A 22,826-nucleotide genomic window follows, 5' to 3' on the forward strand; every position below is an offset into this window, starting at 1 on the left:
AGCAGAGATACCTCTGTCTCCCTGCAGGGCCCCACCAGAGAGACTCTGGCCTAATTTTGTACATAGCTACGGGCAGAGGAGTTGGTAATCCCAAAGATTCTGGGAGTTAAGGACTGGGAAAGCATCTCTTCTCCATTCCAGCAGTGCCTTTGGGAAGCCCTTTGTGTTTTCAGCTGGGTGGCATGGAAATTGCAGTGGAAAATGAGTATCCTTCATTCCGGTTCCTCTGTCTGGCTCAGTTTTAGGTCTGTGCGTCTGATGAAGAATGACACCATGAACTTCCAGAAATTCCCATATACCAATGAAGATGAAGCCTGGAAAACCTACCTGGAGAACCCCTTGACCGCAGCAACCAAAGCTATGATGAGGGTGAACGGGGACGATGACAGCGTGGCTGCCCTCAGCCTGCTCTATGACTACTACATGGTACGTTCCCAGTGGGGCTGGGGCTCTCGGGGAGAGTTTGTCCCAGGGGAGCAGCATGAAGGTAAAATCTGTGCTCAGCCACCTTAGGAGGGTACCCACGTCCTGAGCTCTCCCTGTTTTTTGTGCTATGACCCTCATAACACCTCCAGGCGTGGATTGCCATGATTATCCCCAGTGCAAAGGCGCTAGACTGAGGCACAAAGCACCATTTTACTCTAGAGAGACACCAGAACAGGGTGGAAAACTGAACTTGGGTGTCTTCAGTCTAAATCTGATGGGGTTTTTTACCCAAAAGCTTTCATACAAGAAACAGGAAGACTTTGGGAGACAAGGGGCTGGAATAACTAGGTGCCTGACAGACCCTAGCATCTTTATTTTTCCAGTGTTGCTGGAGGATGGGGCTTCAATAAATATGGATATGATTTAGCCCTAATTGAAGCCAATAGGACTGATGTTCCCACTCACTTGGGTGCTTTTGAAGGCCCTTCCCAGAGCAAAACGATGTGACTGGCCTAAGGTTGCCTTGGGAACCCGTGGCAGAACCAGCAAGAAAGCCCAGGTCTCCTGTGTCCTCACCCGGTGTTTATTATTCATCCAGTGTTTTATCTACGAGACTTCACTTACTACACAGACAAGGCTAATTTTGCCCGTGTTTTCCATTAATAAAATCTAACAATAAACAAACTCTTTGTTCTGCCTTGCTCTAGGTCCCAAAGGAGAAGAGGATTCTTCCATCTGGTATGATGGGACGCAATGAACTAGGAAAGAGGTGAGCTTCAGTTTTTGCTCTCTCTAGCTGTCTAATTCTCCTGCAGCTGCTTGCATGCATGATGGGTCTCTTAGCTTGCATAAAATAGACATCAAAGCAGAGTGTTATTACCAACAACAGTGGAGGTTATTAACCCTGAGACGTATATTAAAATTCTTTAGGCCAGAGCCCAAGCAGGTATAAATTGAGCTACACCCATTTACACAACTGAGGATCTGTCTAGCTGTGCTCGGAGGAGCTGTGCTGATTTGCAGCAACTGAAGAATTTGTCTTTATTTCCTACTTTGAGACAATGGGAAAGGGGAAAGGGATTAAGCATTGGCAGCGAGAAGGGAATGACAAAGTCCTCTTCCATTCACTAGGCTGATAAGGATTTCTGTTCCACTTGCTTCCAGGATTCTCTTCCAGTGACTCCCATTTGTCCTCTGAGGTTTTCAGATAATTAACTATTAAATTAATGGCTCATTTGCCACTGTGAGTTCAGTTCCCCTTCCTGGGTGCTGTGTACTTTGGCAACCTTTTATGGTTGTCTGTTTTACCTGACAGAATAAACCTCTTGAATGATACTTCATTCCTGCTCCCTAAGTAAGCTGAGTTAAGCTGGTTTCTCCTCTCTGAAAGGCCACTGCCTTCTGGTTAGTGGTGTATTTTTTATTAACTACAGAAATTTCATTATATACCCGAAGGTGAAGCTCTGGAAGCAGAGTGGGTGGGAGCTGCTCGTTCAGCTTTACTTCCCTTGGGGGCAGTTTGTGCAGCCAAGGGGTGTGTGGGCTGCTGATGGTGGGGTTGGGTTGGTTTCTGAGCGTGGTGACAGGGGCAATAAGCCACCTTTCCCCAGCTCAGCGAGGGCTGCAGAGTCAGCAGGGTCATGGAGTCACCGCTGCAGTTCTTGGGATGCTGCACAAAGGGATGGTTTCCATGTGGAAGAAGAGTGCATTTTTGTACCCATCTGTATCACTCGGCAGCTCCTCTACTTAGTCTTCTCTGTTCTGAAGCCTGGGCCATGCACCTCACTTCCAGCCCTGCAGCCCTGTCGGTTTTTCACTGATCTCACGTTCTCTGGGACTTTTGCTCCTGGAGTTGGTGAATTTGTACAAAAATCAGCTTTTTTTTTTTTAAAAAAAGGGGTGGTTTTAAAAGATCAACATTCAGTGTCAATGAGCCCTAAAAAGACTAAGACGGAAAGACCATGTAGCAGTTATATTTCTTATCATCCCTTCTGCTCCGAGTGTTTAATATCCTAAATAAAGAAATAATGGAGTAGGCCCTCGATCTGCATCCCCAAACCACATCTAAACTATATCCTCTGATTCTCTGTGATCATCCTTTATCTGCTGAGTGCCTCTGGCTCTTGCTGATGGCACTGGGAGGTGTGTGGGTGGGTGGAGATCACCCACGGGTCTGTCACATCTCTCCATCAAGCAGGAGATGTACAGAGCTGACTCAGGGTCACACCTGGCAGCTAGACCGGGCACTTCGCTTCCCAGCAGCACGTCAAGGCCACTTGTATCTTGCTGTGACAACTTGCTGGGGTTGTCCACCCTCTGCCCTGGTTTGAGACAGGACCCTTTCTCCACCAGGCACTGCCACGGAATGGAGTACGACCCAGAGATCGCATCCTTTGATGGCTCAGCCCATCTCATGAAGCTCTTGTCTGAAAACGTTTCCATGACCCAAGAGTACTGTGAGCCACAGAAGAAGAACGGCTTAAGTCTTGAAGGCATCCCTACTCCTCACAAGCCAGCCATGCTCCCACCAGGCACTAGCAAGCTGGATGCCACCCCAGACAACTACATGGTCCCTCCAGGGGATGTGTACGACAACAGCTCGTTGAACTCCCTCTTCGAGACCATCCCTGTAGCCCCACCACAGCAGAGGTGGCAGCCAGACAGCACTTTCAAAGAGGATCCCCAGGAGGTCAGAGCCGTTAGTGGGTGGCGTGAGGCCGTCTCTAGTCTGGGGTTTGCTCATGCTGGAGTCAGTGGGAGCTTTGCTTTTGCATTAGAAGCTTGATACCCTTCCCATTGAACCCTTGGGGGTTTTACCCTGTTTTTGAAAGTAGGATAAGGCTTTGAAATGAGGGTCCATCTTTTATCTGTGGCCTCTGTTGTGATGTCTGGGAGAAGGTGGATGGACAAAGCAATGAAAGATTCTGCTTTTGACTGTTTTGTTTCCACTTGTCCACAGTCGCTACTCTTCAGTGATATCCTCAAACCCCAGCCAGAGCCACCTTGCCCCGAGAGTTATGCCACGGACAGTGTTAAGAGGTAACCACCGATCCACCGTGTCTGGGTGTCCAGGGCACTTGGCTGTGTCCTTTTTCTGGGGAAAAACTGCATCCCTTTCCTCAGCCCAATCCTGGTCTTGACAATGAACTCCGCAGACTTTCAGATCTCATGCTTTTGCAGAGAGTCTCAGAGCAAGTTGCTGTTCCATGAGTTTTTAGCCACAAAGCAGTGATGAGCTTTAGTGTCTGTAGCAGGAAGCAGGGATTAGGGTGTGAAATGTTTTGCCAAAAATGAGTCAGACCCGATCTTAAAATCAAGTTACCGATGGAGTTGTGCCAGTTCATGTTTTTAGCTTGAGAGGTGTGTGGTTCAGGCTGTATTCTGTTGGCCAAACTGGTGTAAATCCAGTGCTGGCTGCTTCCACTGCTCTGGTCACATCCCATCAGCACCGTGACCTGCAGGAGGGGGAGATGTGGCACTGAGATCCCCCAGGTGAGGGTTTGCTGTGCCCCTTCCCAGTGAGCGCTTCTTGGCTCCTGTGCTACAGATAGATCCAGGTGGCTGCACCATCATTCCACAAGCTACTTGGAATGGGGTAAATAACAGGGAAAATGAGGATGGCAGTTGATGAGGGTGATGAGCAGCCTCCTCCTAATCTAAGGTTTAGGTGCTCGCTTTGGGTTTAGCTCTGTTAGTCAGCCTTGATTTTAGAAGGTGCCACGGCCTCTCATTCATAAAACATGAGAGAGATTTCCTCCTCCTTTCCACCCCTCTCTCAGGCAGAGCTTTCCTGCTCTAGATACCGCATCAAACCTCCGTGTAGGTCACATTATTCCACCTCCCACTTTTTATTTGCCTCCTGAGTCACTTGACTCCGTGACTCAGCTGTCAGACGTGGGGCTTTTCACACAGACAGCAGCTCGCCTTCCTGAGCGAGAGGCTTTCTGTTTGCTGTCTCTTTGTGCACTGAAGTTCTCTGGCTCTCCTGGCTCTAGATAACAGGAGGTGCCCAGCCTATCCTCAGAGATGGCATCACAGGGGAGGTGGGGCAGGAGAAAGAGATGGGTTTGTGACTAAATAGGAATATGATGATCTTCAGCTCCAGGACCTTAACGCAGGCCACTCTGTGTGAAGACTTGTGTACAGGGGGTTGTTTGCACAGATTCCCCACAGAAGAAAATAGCTTGAGCTATAGCCTCGTGGTTTGAACCCTCACAGTTGCTGGTGAACGCCCAAAAGCAGGGCTTCTTGAAAATCAGGCTCTTTTAAATGTGCTTGTTGACAGTGACACCTTCCCCTGTGTAACACTGCAAATCTTTTTTGTAAAGACTAAAGTTGCTGCCCACCAGACTCAGAGTGTACAAACTGGGCTCCTAAGTCCATTTTTAAGCACTTGGATAAACAAGCAGAAGTCAGTGTCCTGAAGGTCCTCCTGTTTCTCCAGGACCCATTAGGACACAGTTTTCCTGGGTCAGCCATCTGTGGGTGTGAATTTGGAGCCAAGAATCTGAGTTTAAGATGTTTTAAAAATCTCATTGCAGGCAGCTATTTTTGTTAAGCTTGGATTAGGCTTTTGATTGTGCAGGGGCTCTGCAGTCCTCCACAGAAAAATAGTGGTTATGATAACGTAGAGGATTTGTTAATCCAAATGAGGATATCTGAGTACTACAGCTCCCCAGGGTGCTGGGGAGGATCAGGATCAGTGTGTGCTGTGCAGGAGGTGCTCCATCACAGCCGTAGGGGTGGGTGAGATGGGGAATGGGGCAGAGACTCCCGTGTGTGCAGTGTCTGTCACCCGTAAGGCTGGAGACCTGCAGGTCTCCTTGTTTTGCTGTCGGAGCGAAACAGCAGCGTGTGCTTATTCATCCTTCTCTCTTTGTTCCATACAAGTGACTTTGAATACACTCTGGGGTCACCCAAAGCCATTCACATCAAATCTGGGGACTCTCCCATGGCCTACCTCAACAAAGGACAGTTCTACCCCATCACGCTGCGGACAGCTGGAGACAGCAAATGTTTACATTTGTCCTCAAATAAAGTGAAGGTAAGAGACAAGCTGACAATTTTGCTGACACACGCTCGAATCAGACATCCAGCAATTGTACTGGCCTGGGAACAGAGCTGAGCATGAAGAGTAATGGCTTTGTGGCTCATGTTGGCTTAAAGCAATGAATGGGATGGATTCAGTCATAGCAAGCTAATCCTCTGATGCACAGCAACAGCCTTCACGTTACCTGGCAGCTGAAACCTTTGACAGTAAGGTCAGGGATGCACAAAAGGCTTCTCTCACTGAGGGCTGCCTAGGGGCCCTCAGGAAGACTTCTGAGCTGCAGAGAGGTTCTCTGTCTTGCTCCTGGGATGTGTGGCCTGACCCCCGAGACTGAGCTGAACTTGAATTCTCAGCAAAGAAACCTGCTCTTACAATCCTGAGTAGTATTTAAGGGCTACGCTTTGGACATCTCAGGATTCCTGAAACTAGGAATGTCTAGAAAATGACCAGTTGGGCTGTCCCAGCCTAATACTTGCTGCAGCATCGCTAGCATTCCCCCAGCACAGGATCCTTGTGTGCCTTGGAGTCAGTGGAAACTCATGGGCAGTGCAATTAGGGGGCACATGGGGCATCTTGGTTTTGCTCCTGGCTGTGTCACTGCCTGCCTGCATGACGGTGGTGCTCAAACCCCTTGCCTGCCTCGGTTTCCCCAGCAATAAAACATCAAGGATGACACTGAGCTGCCCTTGGCCGTTGTATGGATGCGCTGGATGGAAAGGGCAGCGAGGGCATGAAGTTTTGGGCTGTGCATACACTGATATGGGGTATCCTCCCTGTGTTGCAGAGTGTTGTGATGATTGTTTTTGACAATGAAAAGATCCCGACGGAGCAGCTCAAGTTCTGGAAGCACTGGCATTCCCGCCAGCCCACGGCCAAGCAGAGGGTCATTGATGTTGGTATGAGCGGGGCTGTCGGGGATGGCTGGGTGGGGTTGATAACTTCTAGCACCATTTTACTGCGTTTCCAACACACAATAACACAGTTGAAGCTCCAGAATCTGGCCTGGGGGAAGGTGGGGAGGAGCAGGCTGATCTGCTGACTTCAGATCCTTTCTGGCTAAGGAGGTCTTGGGGGTTTAAGGTGGTGTTTGCCAAGTGAAGGAACATACACTGGGAGCCCCAAATGCATCAAAGAGCCTCAGTCAAAGAGACAGAAACAGCTGAACTGGTTTGGCTCTTAGAGATGTGACTTGTGGCCCCTTGGAGTCTAGGAGTCTGAGCTTTTGGTACTACTTTTGGTACTTTCTCCACTGCCACCACACAGGCTGTACAGCATTATGCTGGGCTGGAGATGGGTTTTGTCCATCCAGCTGAGCACCTCACTCAGCACCCTGCAGCTCAGGGTGAGACACAGGGTTGTTGGAATTTAGAAGGGATCTACATTGACATCTAACATCACCACTCAAGTAGCTGTCACCAGCCGATACCCCAGAGTCATTCCTGGCCTGTCCCTTACGTACACACACTAAGGTTCACCCAATGGTATCAGGGGTGGGCTCTGTTGTACTACAAGGCTGCTTTTAGCCTTGGAGTCAGTGCGAGGCCAACTTTTGGGGAGTGGAAAAGCCACGGGCATGTAACCAGTTCTGCAACCAGAGTATAAACTGCTTCTCCATTGCCTTTCAGCTGACTGTAAAGAAAACTTCAACACGGTGCAGAACATCGAGGAGTTAGCCTACAACGCGCTGTCCTTCGTCTGGAACATCCACGAAGAAGCAAAGGTAACCAACCACCTGCTCGTGGAAGGGATGTGGGAGGCCTTGGTCCACAGTAGAGCTGTAGCTTCCTTTCTGATGGCTCAGGCGTGTCCCCCCCCCCAAACCTTCTCAGCTGAAAGACAGGGAGAGTTTCAAATCCAAACAATTCCATCCCAGTGGCCCCAGGTAGTGTTTGTCTGCCAGGCCTGTGAGGAAGGACACCATGCTCCTCTGTGTGTTTAAGCGTTGCCATTAGCTAATAAACACGCTGGGTGCACCTGAGACTCGCTCAGAGATGTTTTTTTAGTGCTGATGGATAACTCTGAAGAAAGCCTTTTGCAGCAGGGAGCCTGGATCAGGTCTCTGCTCACATGTAGGTGAAGCCTATTTAAATAAACCACAGCTTAGGGAACAAAGACCCTCCTTTCAAGGCAGCATTTTGACGCAGAAATGACTGACCACCCTTCTGTGGCTTGTGTGATGTGGAAGGGAGCCAGGCAGGTCACAAGATCCCTTTTGACCTTAAAATCTGTAAAGCTTTTATCAACGTCTTTCTAGCTCTGCTGTCTCTTCTGCATCTCTTCAGAGCCTCTCGTTAACACTTTGTGTCTAGTGTGGATTGAAAGGAGCATATAAAAAAAGATGAAGTAAGGAAGAAAAAACAGAAAAGCAAAAATAGCCCGTCTCTATCTGAGGCTGGTGGCTTGGGAAAACCCTGGTTTGCTTTGGGATCTCAATAAGCCCTTCTTTTAGCCCAAAGGCGACCTTGGTCTTTTACAACCCAAGAGGTTAACAAATGTCTTCAAGGCAAAGTTGTCAGAAATGGAAATATGTCAGGTATGTGGCAAGCCCTCAGGGGGACCTCAGCAAAACTGGATTTAACTCTTAGCAGAAACTCTGTACCTGGACTGGCCTGGGGCAGGCAAAGGTGAGACTTCAGAGAGGTGCGAGGGCTGGGAGCCGCGACAGGAGGGGTCAGGAATTTGGGTTGTCTGTAGCACCTGTTACTTCTCTCCTTGCAATTAAACTTCACACCACAGTTAAGTGGTTTTCTTTTCTATATATAGATACTGTCTAGATCTGACATTAGGTTTCAGGGCTGAAGTCCTCAGCCCGAGCCCTGCTGAGGGAGCGGTGGGAGCTTCTCCAGCTGCAAATCTGTCCCCAGAGTCCAGGGGAATTTTCGAGGTCACACAAATAGTTTGGTAATTTGGAGATACGATGTGGATTGTATCTGTGCTCACCTTGTCTTCAAAAGTTTCCACTGGAGGTAACTCCATCCTAGCGATAAAGGAGACCAACGTTTGATGAATATTTATTTAACCAGCAGCAGTGATTTGTAATTCCTGAGGGAGGGCCCTCCTCCCTCCCTCCAGGGCACTGCTGTCTGAGGGTCCCTCCTTCAAATGAAAGATCAGAAATGTCAGCAAGAGCATTCCCAGGCAGACTTTGCATCTGGGCTGAGCTGATGGGAGTGATGGCCCAAGTGTTCATGGAGAGATGGAGAGCTGCAGTCGGTGTCGGGGGACACTGGGGCTGGGAAGGACTGGTGGTTGCACCCAGGTGGGAAACCAACAGCTGAGGCCGGGAGGGTTGGAAGGATGTCTCAGAAGCTGCTTTGGTTCCTACCCACGGCTCTCATTGCTGTTTGAGAATAGTGTTTTCAGCACCAATAAGCTGTATCGATCTCTGTTCCTATTTGCAGGTGTTTATCGGGGTCAACTGCCTGAGCACTGACTTCTCCTCCCAGAAGGGAGTGAAGGGTGTCCCACTCAACCTCCAGATCGACACCTACGACTACGGCAACGGAACCAGCCAACTGGTGCACCGTGCTGTCTGCCAGATCAAGATATTCTGCGATAAGGTAGAACACGGCTTTTCCACCAGGTTGTCCAAGAGGAATTTTAAACTGGTGGCCAGAGGGAAACCAGAAAGGTTGTGAGGGTCCTGAATGGCCTGGAGGTCAGGGCTGAGGAACAGGGATGGTCAGTCCCCTCAGCTGAGCGAGACAGGACAGCGGGGATGTGTCTGCGCCGCTGAGGCTTTTGGAGAACAGAGTCATTGGAAAGTTTTCCCCGTATCAGACCTACATGGGATTGGGCCTCTTAATAAACGCTATTTCTGACAAGTTTTTAAATAGCAGAAGAGAGGACAGTCTCTTAAATAGAGAAGAGAGGAGAACCCTTAGAGGTTCTTCCCCACCCTCAGAGATCTTCTCGTGCAAAAATGTCTCACAGCTATTTTTGTCTGCATTTTTCATTTTTAAAAGCAAATTTTGGTTTTTATTTTTAATTTATAAGTATCAGAAACTTCTGTAGAAGGTCTCTGAGATGAGCATTTGTGAAACAAGGCTGCATTACTGATGACCTCCCAGAGACAGCCAGTAAACCCTCTCTTGCCAACATTAGAACTGTAGATGTCCTAATTTTTGCCTTACCCTTCCCCACAGGGAGCAGAGAGGAAAATGCGGGACGATGAAAGGAAACAGTTCAGAAGGAAAGGAAAGTGCCTGGACTCCAATAACAATGGTGAGTGCTGGTGTTTGTTACCTGATCCGTAGCGTGTTGAAATTCATGTCGGTTTCTCCGTTAACTTCCACAAGATCTGGCCCTGGGTATTTCCAAGCCTGATGAAATCAGAACCATTCAGAAAGAGCTCGTCAGTCAGGTCCTTGCCTGGTTGGTCTCCACCAAGACTCTCCAAGCCCTTTATTAATCCTGACCAACCTTTCTGAATTGTCTCGGGGTCTTGGCAGGGAGACTTCCCTTGGGGAGACAACGCTGAAGACCTGGTTCTGTGGGGTCCTGTCTTTTTTCTAATATTTCTGTTGGGAGACTTTGGGCAGGCGCTTTCCCTTCTCTGCATGTAGTTGCCTTTTAAACTGCCGTCTGAACTGAGCTGAACTGGACTTTCCATCTGTAGGTCTGAAAGGCTGTTTGCTCTCTGGCTTCAGAGGGAATGAAATCACGTTCCTGAGGCCAGAGACTGACCTGGAAACCCAGCCAGTCCTGTTTATCCCCAACGTCCATTTTTCAAACCTCCAGAGGTGTGGCACGGTAAGTCCCTGCACAAAAACAACCGACCTGTTGCCCTCATCTGTCACCCCCATCATTTCCAAACTGATCAGTCCCCGGGACGTGACTTGTGTTATGTAAAGAAACCAAAACCAAACCACAGTTCTGTGGAAACGTGGTGAACTTGAAGACGTAACTGTCAGGAGTGGCCCAGATAGTTGTGCAGCAGTGATGGGTGAGATAACCTTTCCAGGTTCCTTCCAGCCAGATATTCCTGTGGTTTGCAGGTATCACCTGCAGCTTCCACAGGGAACTGGAGAGGCAGCAAAAACATGAGCAGAAAGTGAACTGTAATAAAACGTGACCATATCAGTCCCTGTGTGTCTGGGATTTCTCTCACTTGTCCTCTGCCCTTCTCTATCCCCTTCACCCTGAGGAAACCTAGACCCAGTGTCCCTCAGAGCTCATCAGTATTCCCTCAAGAAACAACTTGACAAACTCAGTTTGTCAAAAAGAGGGGAAAAGCCATCTGTGACAATCCTGTAGGACCCTGTCGCAGTGGCTGCTCTACTGATGCACCAGCGTCAAAACCAGGGACTGGGTCTGAGCCTGGTTTACAACCAAAGAACTCACTGAGAAACCTGCTCCTTGATCCCAGCAGGTGATGAGATTTGACCTGCTTTTGGGTCTGGCTTGATGTGTTCAGGTCTCTCCTAGGCAGAGGAGGAGAATCTAGACAGGTTCTTTATATCAGGTTTTATTTAATCTAAGAAACACATACAGATGTTTAATTGTGTAGGAAAAATGATGGTCTGGGAGGAGGGAGATCATGTTTAAAATGCACCCATGTTGCCTTCCCCCCCTTCACTGGCACACAGTGATCCTGTGCAGACTAAAGATTGATGTTTCCTTTCCATTTCAAGGCGCTCCCTCCTGCTGGTCCCAACTCTGCGAACAGGTGAGGATGCAGCAGTTTGTATTTCCCATCCCTCAGCTGCTCTGTTTCTTTGGGTGTGTGGTGGTTGTTTGGTACAGGCTGTGCATGTTTGTCTGACGTAGGCTTGTAGGTATCTGCAGGTGCAAAATAACACAGCACAGTGTCTCCCTGATGGCCCTGAGTATCAAAATATGGGTTAAACCTTGGCCTGGAATGGACTCCGGGGATGCAGAAACCCAGCCACTTTTCTGTCCCTGTCATTGAGCCACTCCATCAGGAGCCTGGTCCACGACTGTCCTGCTGTTCTGACTCAGATAATGTTTGAAAGAGGGAAAAAAAAAGATCACAGCACTGTCACTGAAGGGTTCAAATACACAGAGGCAGATACTGCTGTAAAATACATTGGAATGAAGGAGAAATCCCACTTGTAATATGTCCAGAGTGGGGAGAACCATATTTACCCTGGCTTGATCCCCTGTCTAATGGTATCAGTAGAGGAACAATGACATGAAGGTGCAAAAGGCTTTTGTTTATGACGTGATGCCAAAACCACTGCCTGCCCTCGCTGATTCCCTGTACGGTTTAAGCAGGACGTTGCAACTCTGGTAGACACTCTGCTGCCATAATTATTAAAAAATGGTATTTAATTGCTGGATGTTTGTCAGAGTAATTGGTTGTTCAATCAATAGTTCAGTTGTTGGAATGGTTTTCTTTGCTGCTGCTGTTCTGTCCTCCTGAGAGCTCTGTATTCCTCCTGCTTAGGCTGCCCTTAAAGCGGAACGGAGCCTCATTCACCGAGGAGTTTGACCCGATACCCCCAAAGCAAACCAAGGAAGAAGATCCTCAGAGAGGTAACCCCTGGGATGGGAACTCTTCTTGGGTGTAGAGTCTCACTTGACTCAAGTAACCTTGGATCTTGAATATGGGGCTGCTTTGCCCTGAGAAGCTGCCGTGAAGAGCCCTGGCTCAGCGCTGTGTGTTCTCTCTTTCAGTCCTGTTGTACGTGCGGAGGGAGTCCGAGGAAGTGTTTGATGCTCTCATGTTGAAGACACCAGATCTCCAGGGCCTCAGAACAGCTGTAAGTGTTACCAAAAACCTGTGGCACATGAACAAACTGCAGATGAAAGGGCAACGGTGCTTGGTATATGGGAGGCTGGATATAGGACTGCTTATATCCCATGCCTGCTTTCTCTTGAGAATGGAAATGGAAACTGTGAGTAGCAGGTGAATTCTGGCATGGGCTGCACCTTGTTGAGGCTGCAGCGGAGAAGAACACACCTTATGGCAAGATGTTTTCTTCAGCTCATAATATAAGTCTCCTCTTGCGACAACACATTCATATTTTCCATTGTAAAACACCTTTTCTATATTTCTTATCATCCCTTCTGCTCCGAGTGTTTAATATCCTAAATAAAGAAATAATGGAGTAGGCCCTCGATCTGCATCCCCAAACCACATCTAAACTATATCCTCTGATTCTCTGTGATCATCCTTTATCTGCTGAGTGCCTCTGGCTCTTGCTGATGGCACTGGGAGGTGTGTGGGTGGGTGGAGATCACCCACGGGTCTGTCACATCTCTCCATCAAGCAGGAGATGTACAGAGCTGACTCAGGGTCACACCTGGCAGCTAGACCGGGCACTTCGCTTCCCAGCAGCACGTCAAGGCCACTTGTATCTTGCTGTGACAACTTGCTGGGGTTGTCCACCCTCTGCCCTGGTTTGAGACAGGACCCTTTCTCCACCAGGCACTGCCACGGAATGGAGTACGACCCAGAGATCGCATCCTTTGATGGCTCAGCCCATCTCATGAAGCTCTTGTCTGAAAACGTTTCCATGACCCAAGAGTACTGTGAGCCACAGAAGAAGAACGGCTTAAGTCTTGAAGGCATCCCTACTCCTCACAAGCCAGCCATGCTCCCACCAGGCACTAGCAAGCTGGATGCCACCCCAGACAACTACATGGTCCCTCCAGGGGATGTGTACGACAACAGCTCGTTGAACTCCCTCTTCGAGACCATCCCTGTAGCCCCACCACAGCAGAGGTGGCAGCCAGACAGCACTTTCAAAGAGGATCCCCAGGAGGTCAGAGCCGTTAGTGGGTGGCGTGAGGCCGTCTCTAGTCTGGGGTTTGCTCATGCTGGAGTCAGTGGGAGCTTTGCTTTTGCATTAGAAGCTTGATACCCTTCCCATTGAACCCTTGGGGGTTTTACCCTGGTCTGGAAAGTAGGATAAGGCTTTGAAATGAGGGTCCATCTTTTATCTGTGGCCTCTGTTGTGATGTCTGGGAGAAGGTGGATGGACAAAGCAATGAAAGATTCTGCTTTTGACTGTTTTGTTTCCACTTGTCCACAGTCGCTACTCTTCAGTGATATCCTCAAACCCCAGCCAGAGCCACCTTGCCCCGAGAGTTATGCCACGGACAGTGTTAAGAGGTAACCACCGATCCACCGTGTCTGGGTGTCCAGGGCACTTGGCTGTGTCCTTTTTCTGGGGAAAAACTGCATCCCTTTCCTCAGCCCAATCCTGGTCTTGACAATGAACTCCGCAGACTTTCAGATCTCATGCTTTTGCAGAGAGTCTTAGAGCAAGTTGCTGTTCCGTGAGTTTTTAGCCACAAAGCAGTGATGAGCTTTAGTGTCTGTAGCAGGAAGCAGGGATTAGGGTGTGAAATGTTTTGCCAAAAATGAGTCAGACCCGATCTTAAAATCAAGTTACCGATGGAGTTGTGCCAGTTCATGTTTTTAGCTTGAGAGGTGTGTGGTTCAGGCTGTATTCTGTTGGCCAAACTGGTGTAAATCCAGTGCTGGCTGCTTCCACTGCTCTGGTCACATCCCATCAGCACCGTGACCTTCAGGAGGGGGAGATGTGGCACTGAGATCCCCCAGGTGAGGGTTTGCTGTGCCCCTTCCCAGTGAGCGCTTCTTGGCTCCTGTGCTACAGATAGATCCAGGTGGCTGCACCATCATTCCACAAGCTACTTGGAATGGGGTAAATAACAGGGAAAATGAGGATGGCAGTTGATGAGGGTGATGAGCAGCCTCCTCCTAATCTAAGGTTTAGGTGCTCGCTTTGGGTTTAGCTCTGTTAGTCAGCCTTGATTTTAGAAGGTGCCACGGCCTCTCATTCATAAAACATGAGAGAGATTTCCTCCTCCTTTCCACCCCTCTCTCAGGCAGAGCTTTCCTGCTCTAGATACCGCATCAAACCTCCGTGTAGGTCACATTATTCCACCTCCCACTTTTTATTTGCCTCCTGAGTCACTTGACTCCGTGACTCAGCTGTCAGACGTGGGGCTTTTCACACAGACAGCAGCTCGCCTTCCTGAGCGAGAGGCTTTCTGTTTGCTGTCTCTTTGTGCACTGAAGTTCTCTGGCTCTCCTGGCTCTAGATAACAGGAGGTGCCCAGCCTATCCTCAGAGATGGCATCACAGGGGAGGTGGGGCAGGAGAAAGAGATGGGTTTGTGACTAAATAGGAATATGATGATCTTCAGCTCCAGGACCTTAACGCAGGCCACTCTGTGTGAAGACTTGTGTACAGGGGGTTGTTTGCACAGATTCCCCACAGAAGAAAATAGCTTGAGCTATAGCCTCGTGGTTTGAACCCTCACAGTTGCTGGTGAACGCCCAAAAGCAGGGCTTCTTGAAAATCAGGCTCTTTTAAATGTGCTTGTTGACAGTGACACCTTCCCCTGTGTAACACTGCAAATCTTTTTTGTAAAGACTAAAGTTGCTGCCCACCAGACTCAGAGTGTACAAACTGGGCTCCTAAGTCCATTTTTAAGCACTTGGATAAACAAGCAGAAGTCAGTGTCCTGAAGGTCCTCCTGTTTCTCCAGGACCCATTAGGACACAGTTTTCCTGGGTCAGCCATCTGTGGGTGTGAATTTGGAGCCAAGAATCTGAGTTTAAGATGTTTTAAAAATCTCATTGCAGGCAGCTATTTTTGTTAAGCTTGGATTAGGCTTTTGATTGTGCAGGGGCTCTGCAGTCCTCCACAGAAAAATAGTGGTTATGATAACGTAGAGGATTTGTTAATCCAAATGAGGATATCTGAGTACTACAGCTCCCCAGGGTGCTGGGGAGGATCAGGATCAGTGTGTGCTGTGCAGGAGGTGCTCCATCACAGCCGTAGGGGTGGGTGAGATGGGGAATGGGGCAGAGACTCCCGTGTGTGCAGTGTCTGTCACCCGTAAGGCTGGAGACCTGCAGGTCTCCTTGTTTTGCTGTCGGAGCGAAACAGCAGCGTGTGCTTATTCATCCTTCTCTCTTTGTTCCATACAAGTGACTTTGAATACACTCTGGGGTCACCCAAAGCCATTCACATCAAATCTGGGGACTCTCCCATGGCCTACCTCAACAAAGGACAGTTCTACCCCATCACGCTGCGGACAGCTGGAGACAGCAAATGTTTACATTTGTCCTCAAATAAAGTGAAGGTAAGAGACAAGCTGACAATTTTGCTGACACACGCTGGAATCAGACATCCAGCAATTGTACTGGCCTGGGAACAGAGCTGAGCATGAAGAGTAATGGCTTTGTGGCTCATGTTGGCTTAAAGCAATGAATGGGATGGATTCAGTCATAGCAAGCTAATCCTCTGATGCACAGCAACAGCCTTCACGTTACCTGGCAGCTGAAACCTTTGACAGTAAGGTCAGGGATGCACAAAAGGCTTCTCTCACTGAGGGCTGCCTGGGGGCCCTCAGGAAGACTTGTGAGCTGCAGAGAGGTTCTCTGTCTTGCTCCTGGGATGTGTGGCCTGACCCCCGAGACTGAGCTGAACTTGAATTCTCAGCAAAGAAACCTGCTCTTACAATCCTGAGTAGTATTTAAGGGCTATGCTTTGGACATCTCAGGATTCCTGAAACTAGGAATGTCTAGAAAATGACCAGTTGGGCTGTCCCAGCCTAATACTTGCTGCAGCATCGCTAGCATTCCCCCAGCACAGGATCCTTGTGTGCCTTGGAGTCAGTGGAAACTCATGGGCAGTGCAATTAGGGGGCACATGGGGCATCTTGGTTTTGCTCCTGGCTGTGTCACTGCCTGCCTGCATGACGGTGGTGCTCAAACCCCTTGCCTGCCTCAGTTTCCCCAGCAATAAAACATCAAGGATGACACTGAGCTGCCCTTGGCCGTTGCATGGATGTGCTGGATGGAGAGGGCAGTGAGGGCACGAAGTTTTGGGCTGTGCATACACTGATATGGGGTATCCTCCCTGTGTTGCAGAGTGTTGTGATGATTGTTTTTGACAATGAAAAGATCCCGACGGAGCAGCTCAAGTTCTGGAAGCACTGGCATTCCCGCCAGCCCACGGCCAAGCAGAGGGTCATTGATGTTGGTATGAGCGGGGCTGTCGGGGATGGCTGGGTGGGGTTGATAACTTCTAGCACCATTTTACTGCGTTTCCAACACACAATAACACAGTTGAAGCTCCAGAATCTGGCCTGGGGGAAGGTGGGGAGGAGCAGGCTGATCTGCTGACTTCAGATCCTTTCTGGCTAAGGAGGTCTTGGGGGTTTAAGGTGGTGTTTGCCAAGTGAAGGGACATATACTGGGAGCCCCAAATACATCAGAGCCTCAGTCAGAGAGACAGAAACTGCTCAACTGGTTTGGCTCTTAGAGATGTGACCTGTGGCATCTTGGAGTCTAGGAATCTGAGCTTTTGGTGCTGCTTTTGGTACTTTCTCCACTGCCACCACACAGGCTGTACAGCATTATGCTGGGCTGGAGATGGGTTTTGTCCATCCAGCTGAGCACCTCACTCAGCACCCTGCAGCTCAGGGTGAGACACAGGGTTGTTGGAATTTAGAAGGGATCTACATTGACATCTAACATCACCACTCAAGTAGCTGTCACCAGCCGATACCCCAGAGTCATTCCTGGCCTGTCCCTTACGTACACACACTAAGGTTCACCCAATGGTATCAGGGGTGGGCTCTGTTGTACTACAAGGCTGCTTTTAGCCTTGGAGTCAGCGCGAGGCCAACTTTTGGGGAGTGGAAAAGCCACGGGCATGTAACCAGTTCTGCAACCAGAGTATAAACTGCTTCTCCATTGCCTTTCAGCTGACTGTAAAGAAAACTTCAACACGGTGCAGAACATCGAGGAGTTAGCCTACAACGCGCTGTCCTTCGTCTGGAACATCCACGAAGAAGCAAAGGTAACCAACCACCTGCTCGTGGAAGGGATGTGAGAGGCCTTGGTCCACAGCAGAGCTGTAGCTTCCTTTCTGATGGCTCAGGCGTGTCCCCCCCCCAAACCTTCTCAGCTGAAAGACAGGGAGAGTTTCAAATCCAAACAATTCCATCCCAGTGGCCCCAGGTAGTGTTTGTCTGCCAGGCCTGTGAGGAAGGACACCATGCTCCTCTGTGTGTTTAAGCGTTGCCATTAGCTAATAAACACGCTGGGTGCACCTGAGACTCGCTCAGAGATGTTTTTTTAGTGCTGATGGATAACTCTGAAGAAAGCCTTTTGCAGCAGGGAGCCTGGATCAGGTCTCTGCTCACATGTAGGTGAAGCCTATTTAAATAAACCACAGCTTAGGGAACAAAGACCCTCCTTTCAAGGCAGCATTTTGACGCAGAAATGACTGACCACCCTTCTGTGGCTTGTGTGATGTGGAAGGGAGCCAGGCAGGTCACAAGATCCCTTTTGACCTTAAAATCTGTAAAGCTTTTATCAACGTCTTTCTAGCTCTGCTGTCTCTTCTGCATCTCTTCAGAGCCTCTCGTTAACACTTTGTGTCTAGTGTGGATTGAAAGGAGCATATAAAAAAAGATGAAGTAAGGAAGAAAAAACAGAAAAGCAAAAATAGCCCGTCTCTATCTGAGGCTGGTGGCTTGGGAAAACCCTGGTTTGCTTTGGGATCTCAATAAGCCCTTCTTTTAGCCCAAAGGCGACCTTGGTCTTTTACAACCCAAGAGGTTAACAAATGTCTTCAAGGCAAAGTTGTCAGAAATGGAAATATGTCAGGTATGTGGCAAGCCCTCAGGGGGACCTCAGCAAAACTGGATTTAACTCTTAGCAGAAACTCTGTACCTGGACTGGCCTGGGGCAGGCAAAGGTGAGACTTCAGAGAGGTGCGAGGGCTGGGAGCCGCGACAGGAGGGGTCAGGAATTTGGGTTGTCTGTAGCACCTGTTACTTCTCTCCTTGCAATTAAACTTCACACCACAGTTAAGTGGTTTTCTTTTCTATATATAGATACTGTCTAGATCTGACATTAGGTTTCAGGGCTGAAGTCCTCAGCCCGAGCCCTGCTGAGGGAGCGGTGGGAGCTTCTCCAGCTGCAAATCTGTCCCCAGAGTCCAGGGGAATTTTCGAGGTCACACAAATAGTTTGGTAATTTGGAGATACGATGTGGATTGTATCTGTGCTCACCTTGTCTTCAAAAGTTTCCACTGGAGGTAACTCCATCCTAGCGATAAAGGAGACCAACGTTTGATGAATATTTATTTAACCAGCAGCAGTGATTTGTAATTCCTGAGGGAGGGCCCTCCTCCCTCCCTCCAGGGCACTGCTGTCTGAGGGTCCCTCCTTCAAATGAAAGATCAGAAATGTCAGCAAGAGCATTCCCAGGCAGACTTTGCATCTGGGCTGAGCTGATGGGAGTGATGGCCCAAGTGTTCATGGAGAGATGGAGAGCTGCAGTCGGTGTCGGGGGACACTGGGGCTGGGAAGGACTGGTGGTTGCACCCAGGTGGGAAACCAACAGCTGAGGCCGGGAGGGTTGGAAGGATGTCTCAGAAGCTGCTTTGGTTCCTACCCACGGCTCTCATTGCTGTTTGAGAATAGTGTTTTCAGCACCAATAAGCTGTATCGATCTCTGTTCCTATTTGCAGGTGTTTATCGGGGTCAACTGCCTGAGCACTGACTTCTCCTCCCAGAAGGGAGTGAAGGGTGTCCCACTCAACCTCCAGATCGACACCTACGACTACGGCAACGGAACCAGCCAACTGGTGCACCGTGCTGTCTGCCAGATCAAGATATTCTGCGATAAGGTAGAACACGGCTTTTCCACCAGGTTGTCCAAGAGGAATTTTAAACTGGTGGCCAGAGGGAAACCAGAAAGGTTGTGAGGGTCCTGAATGGCCTGGAGGTCAGGGCTGAGGAACAGGGATGGTCAGTCCCCTCAGCTGAGCGAGACAGGACAGCGGGGATGTGTCTGCGCTGCTGAGGCTTTTGGAGAACAGAGTCATTGGAAAGTTTTCCCCGTATCAGACCTACATGGGATTGTGCCTTGTAATAAACTCTATTTCTGACAAGTTTTTAAATAGCAGAAGAGAGTAGAGTCTCTTAAATAGAGAAGAGAGGAGAACCCTTAGAGGTTCTTCCCCACCCTCAGAGATCTTCTCGTGCAAAAATGTCTCACAGCTATTTTTGTCTGCATTTTTCATTTTTAAAAGCAAATTTTGGTTTTTATTTTTAATTTATAAGTATCAGAAACTTCTGTAGAAGGTCTCTGAGATGAGCATTTGTGAAACAAGGCTGCATTACTGATGACCTCCCAGAGACAGCCAGTAAACCCTCTCTTGCCAACATTAGAACTGTAGATGTCCTAATTTTTGCCTTACCCTTCCCCACAGGGAGCAGAGAGGAAAATGCGGGACGATGAAAGGAAACAGTTCAGAAGGAAAGGAAAGTGCCTGGACTCCAATAACAATGGTGAGTGCTGGTGTTTGTTACCTGATCCGTAGCGTGTTGAAATTCATGTCGGTTTCTCCGTTAACTTCCACAAGATCTGGCCCTGGGTATTTCCAAGCCTGATGAAATCAGAACCATTCAGAAAGAGCTCGTCAGTCAGGTCCTTGCCTGGTTGGTCTCCACCAAGACTCTCCAAGCCCTTTATTAATCCTGACCAACCTTTCTGAATTGTCTCGGGGTCTTGGCAGGGAGACTTCCCTTGGGGAGACAACGCTGAAGACCTGGTTCTGTGGGGTCCTGTCTTTTTTCTAATATTTCTGTTGGGAGACTTTGGGCAGGCGCTTTCCCTTCTCTGCATGTAGTTGCCTTTTAAACTGCCGTCTGAACTGAGCTGAACTGGACTTTCCATCTGTAGGTCTGAAAGGCTGTTTGCTCTCTGGCTTCAGAGGGAATGAAATCACGTTCCTGAGGCCAGAGACTGACCTGGAAACCCAGCCAGTCCTGTTTATCCCCAACGTCCATTTTTCAAACCTCCAGAGGTGTGGCACGGTAAGTCCCTGCACAAAAACAACCGACCTGTTGCCCTCATCTGTCACCCCCATCATTTCCAAACTGATCAGTCCCCGGGACGTGACTTGTGTTATGTAAAGAAACCAAAACCAAACCACAGTTCTGTGGAAACGTGGTGAACTTGAAGACGTAACTGTCAGGAGTGGCCCAGATAGTTGTGCAGCAGTGATGGGTGAGATAACCTTTCCAGGTTCCTTCCAGCCAGATATTCCTGTGGTTTGCAGGTATCACCTGCAGCTTCCACAGGGAACTGGAGAGGCAGCAAAAACATGAGCAGAAAGTGAACTGTAATAAAACGTGACCATATCAGTCCCTGTGTGTCTGGGATTTCTCTCACTTGTCCTCTCCCCTTCTCTATCCCCTTCACCCTGAGGAAACCTAGACCCAGTGTCCCTCAGAGCTCATCAGTATTCCCTCAAGAAACAACTTGACAAACTCAGTTTGTCAAAAAGAGGGGAAAAGCCATCTGTGACAATCCTGTAGGACCCTGTCGCAGTGGCTGCTCTACTGATGCACCAGCGTCAAAACCAGGGACTGGGTCTGAGCCTGGTTTACAACCAAAGAACTCACTGAGAAACCTGCTCCTTGATCCCAGCAGGTGATGAGATTTGACCTGCTTTTGGGTCTGGCTTGATGTGTTCAGGTCTCTCCTAGGCAGAGGAGGAGAATCTAGACAGGTTCTTTATATCAGGTTTTATTTAATCTAAGAAACACATACAGATGTTTAATTGTGTAGGAAAAATGATGGTCTGGGAGGAGGGAGATCATGTTTAAAATGCACCCATGTTGCCTTCCCCCCCTTCACTGGCACACAGTGATCCTGTGCAGACTAAAGATTGATGTTTCCTTTCCATTTCAAGGCGCTCCCTCCTGCTGGTCCCAACTCTGCGAACAGGTGAGGATGCAGCAGTTTGTATTTCCCATCCCTCAGCTGCTCTGTTTCTTTGGGTGTGTGGTGGTTGTTTGGTACAGGCTGTGCATGTTTGTCTGACGTAGGCTTGTAGGTATCTGCAGGTGCAAAATAACACAGCACAGTGTCTCCCTGATGGCCCTGAGTATCAAAATATGGGTTAAACCTTGGCCTGGAATGGACTCAGGGGATGCAGAAACACAGACACTTTTCTGTCCCTGTCATTGAGCCACTCCATCAGGAGCCTGGTCCACGACTGTCCTGCTGTTCTGACTCAGATAATGTTTGAAAGAGGGAAAAAAAAAGATCACAGCACTGTCACTGAAGGGTTCAAATACACAGAGGCAGATACTGCTGTAAAATACATTGGAATGAAGGAGAAATCCCACTTGTAATATGTCCAGAGTGGGGAGAACCATATTTACCCTGGCTTGATCCCCTGTCTAATGGTATCAGTAGAGGAACAATGACATGAAGGTGCAAAAGGCTTTTGTTTATGACGTGATGCCAAAACCACTGCCTGCCCTCGCTGATTCCCTGTACGGTTTAAGCAGGACGTTGCAACTCTGGTAGACACTCTGCTGCCATAATTATAAAAAAATGGTATTTAATTGCTGGGTGTTTGTCGGAGTAATTGGTTGTTCAATCAATAGTTCAGTTGTTGGAATGATTTTCTTTGCTGCTGCTGTTCTGTCCTCCTGAGAGCTCTGTATTCCTCCTGCTTAGGCTGCCCTTAAAGCGGAACGGAGCCTCATTCACCGAGGAGTTTGACCCGATACCCCCAAAGCAAACCAAGGAAGAAGATCCTCAGAGAGGTAACCCCTGGGATGGGAACTCTTCTTGGGTGTAGAGTCTCACTTGACTCAAGTAACCTTGGATCTTGAATATGGGGCTGCTTTGCCCTGAGAAGCTGCCGTGAAGAGCCCTGGCTCAGCGCTGTGTGTTCTCTCTTTCAGTCCTGTTGTACGTGCGGAGGGAGTCTGAGGAAGTGTTTGATGCTCTCATGTTGAAGACACCAGATCTCCAGGGCCTCAGAACAGCTGTAAGTGTTACCAAAAACCTGTGGCACATGAACAAACTGCAGATGAAAGGGCAACGGTGCTTGGTATATGGGAGGCTGGATATAGGACTGCTTATATCCCATGCCTGCTTTCTCTTGAGAATGGAAATGGAAACTGTGAGTAGCAGGTGAATTCTGGCATGGGCTGCACCTTGTTGAGGCTGCAGCGGAGAAGAACACACCTTATGGCAAGATGTTTTCTTCAGCTCATAATATAAGTCTCCTCTTGCGACAACACATTCATATTTTCCATTGTAAAACACCTTTTCCGTTCTCAGGGCTGTGGATGTGGAATCTGAAGCCAATTCTGGCCTCCTGCTGGAATTCCCTCTGTTGTGTTTGAGGAGCGCACAGACATATTTCTGTGATGATTATCAGCAGCATCTCTGATAACCCCCCTCTCTTTGGAGATTGCTGGGAAGGAAACAAACAATAAACCTCCCAGATTTGGGGGGAGGCTTTATGGCTGCACTTTAAGCTCTGTTGGTTTTACAAACTTTTGAAAATAGAGAGTTTGGA

General features: G+C 48.8%; 1 protein-coding gene across 2 annotated transcripts in view; it reads left to right on the plus strand.

The window, feature by feature from the left end:
* The window catches only part of GRHL3 (grainyhead-like transcription factor 3), a 42,020-nt gene that overhangs the window by 13,446 nt on the left and 5,748 nt on the right, over window positions 1-22,826 (plus strand). Inside the window, exons 1-13 of one of the 2 annotated variants that reach the window (XM_014948639.1) lie at window positions 235-426; window positions 1,134-1,195; window positions 2,779-3,115; window positions 3,386-3,465; window positions 5,317-5,470; window positions 6,261-6,372; window positions 7,102-7,196; window positions 8,878-9,036; window positions 9,622-9,700; window positions 10,095-10,228; window positions 11,110-11,144; window positions 11,886-11,974; window positions 12,116-12,201. In XM_014948639.1, coding sequence (XP_014804125.1) covers window positions 259-426; window positions 1,134-1,195; window positions 2,779-3,115; window positions 3,386-3,465; window positions 5,317-5,470; window positions 6,261-6,372; window positions 7,102-7,196; window positions 8,878-9,036; window positions 9,622-9,700; window positions 10,095-10,228; window positions 11,110-11,144; window positions 11,886-11,974; window positions 12,116-12,201 — 1,590 coding nt within the window. In that variant the 5' untranslated portion in view covers window positions 235-258. Of the gene's footprint in view, window positions 1-234; window positions 427-1,133; window positions 1,196-2,778; window positions 3,116-3,385; window positions 3,466-5,316; window positions 5,471-6,260; window positions 6,373-7,101; window positions 7,197-8,877; window positions 9,037-9,621; window positions 9,701-10,094; window positions 10,229-11,109; window positions 11,145-11,885; window positions 11,975-12,115; window positions 12,202-22,826 lie in introns of those variants that run through there. The other variant, XM_014948638.1, reaches the window with a different exon arrangement.

This window comes from Calidris pugnax, unplaced genomic scaffold (assembly GCF_001431845.1).
Source record: "Calidris pugnax isolate Ruff unplaced genomic scaffold, ASM143184v1 scaffold162, whole genome shotgun sequence".
Taxonomy (NCBI): Eukaryota; Metazoa; Chordata; class Aves; order Charadriiformes; family Scolopacidae; genus Calidris; species Calidris pugnax.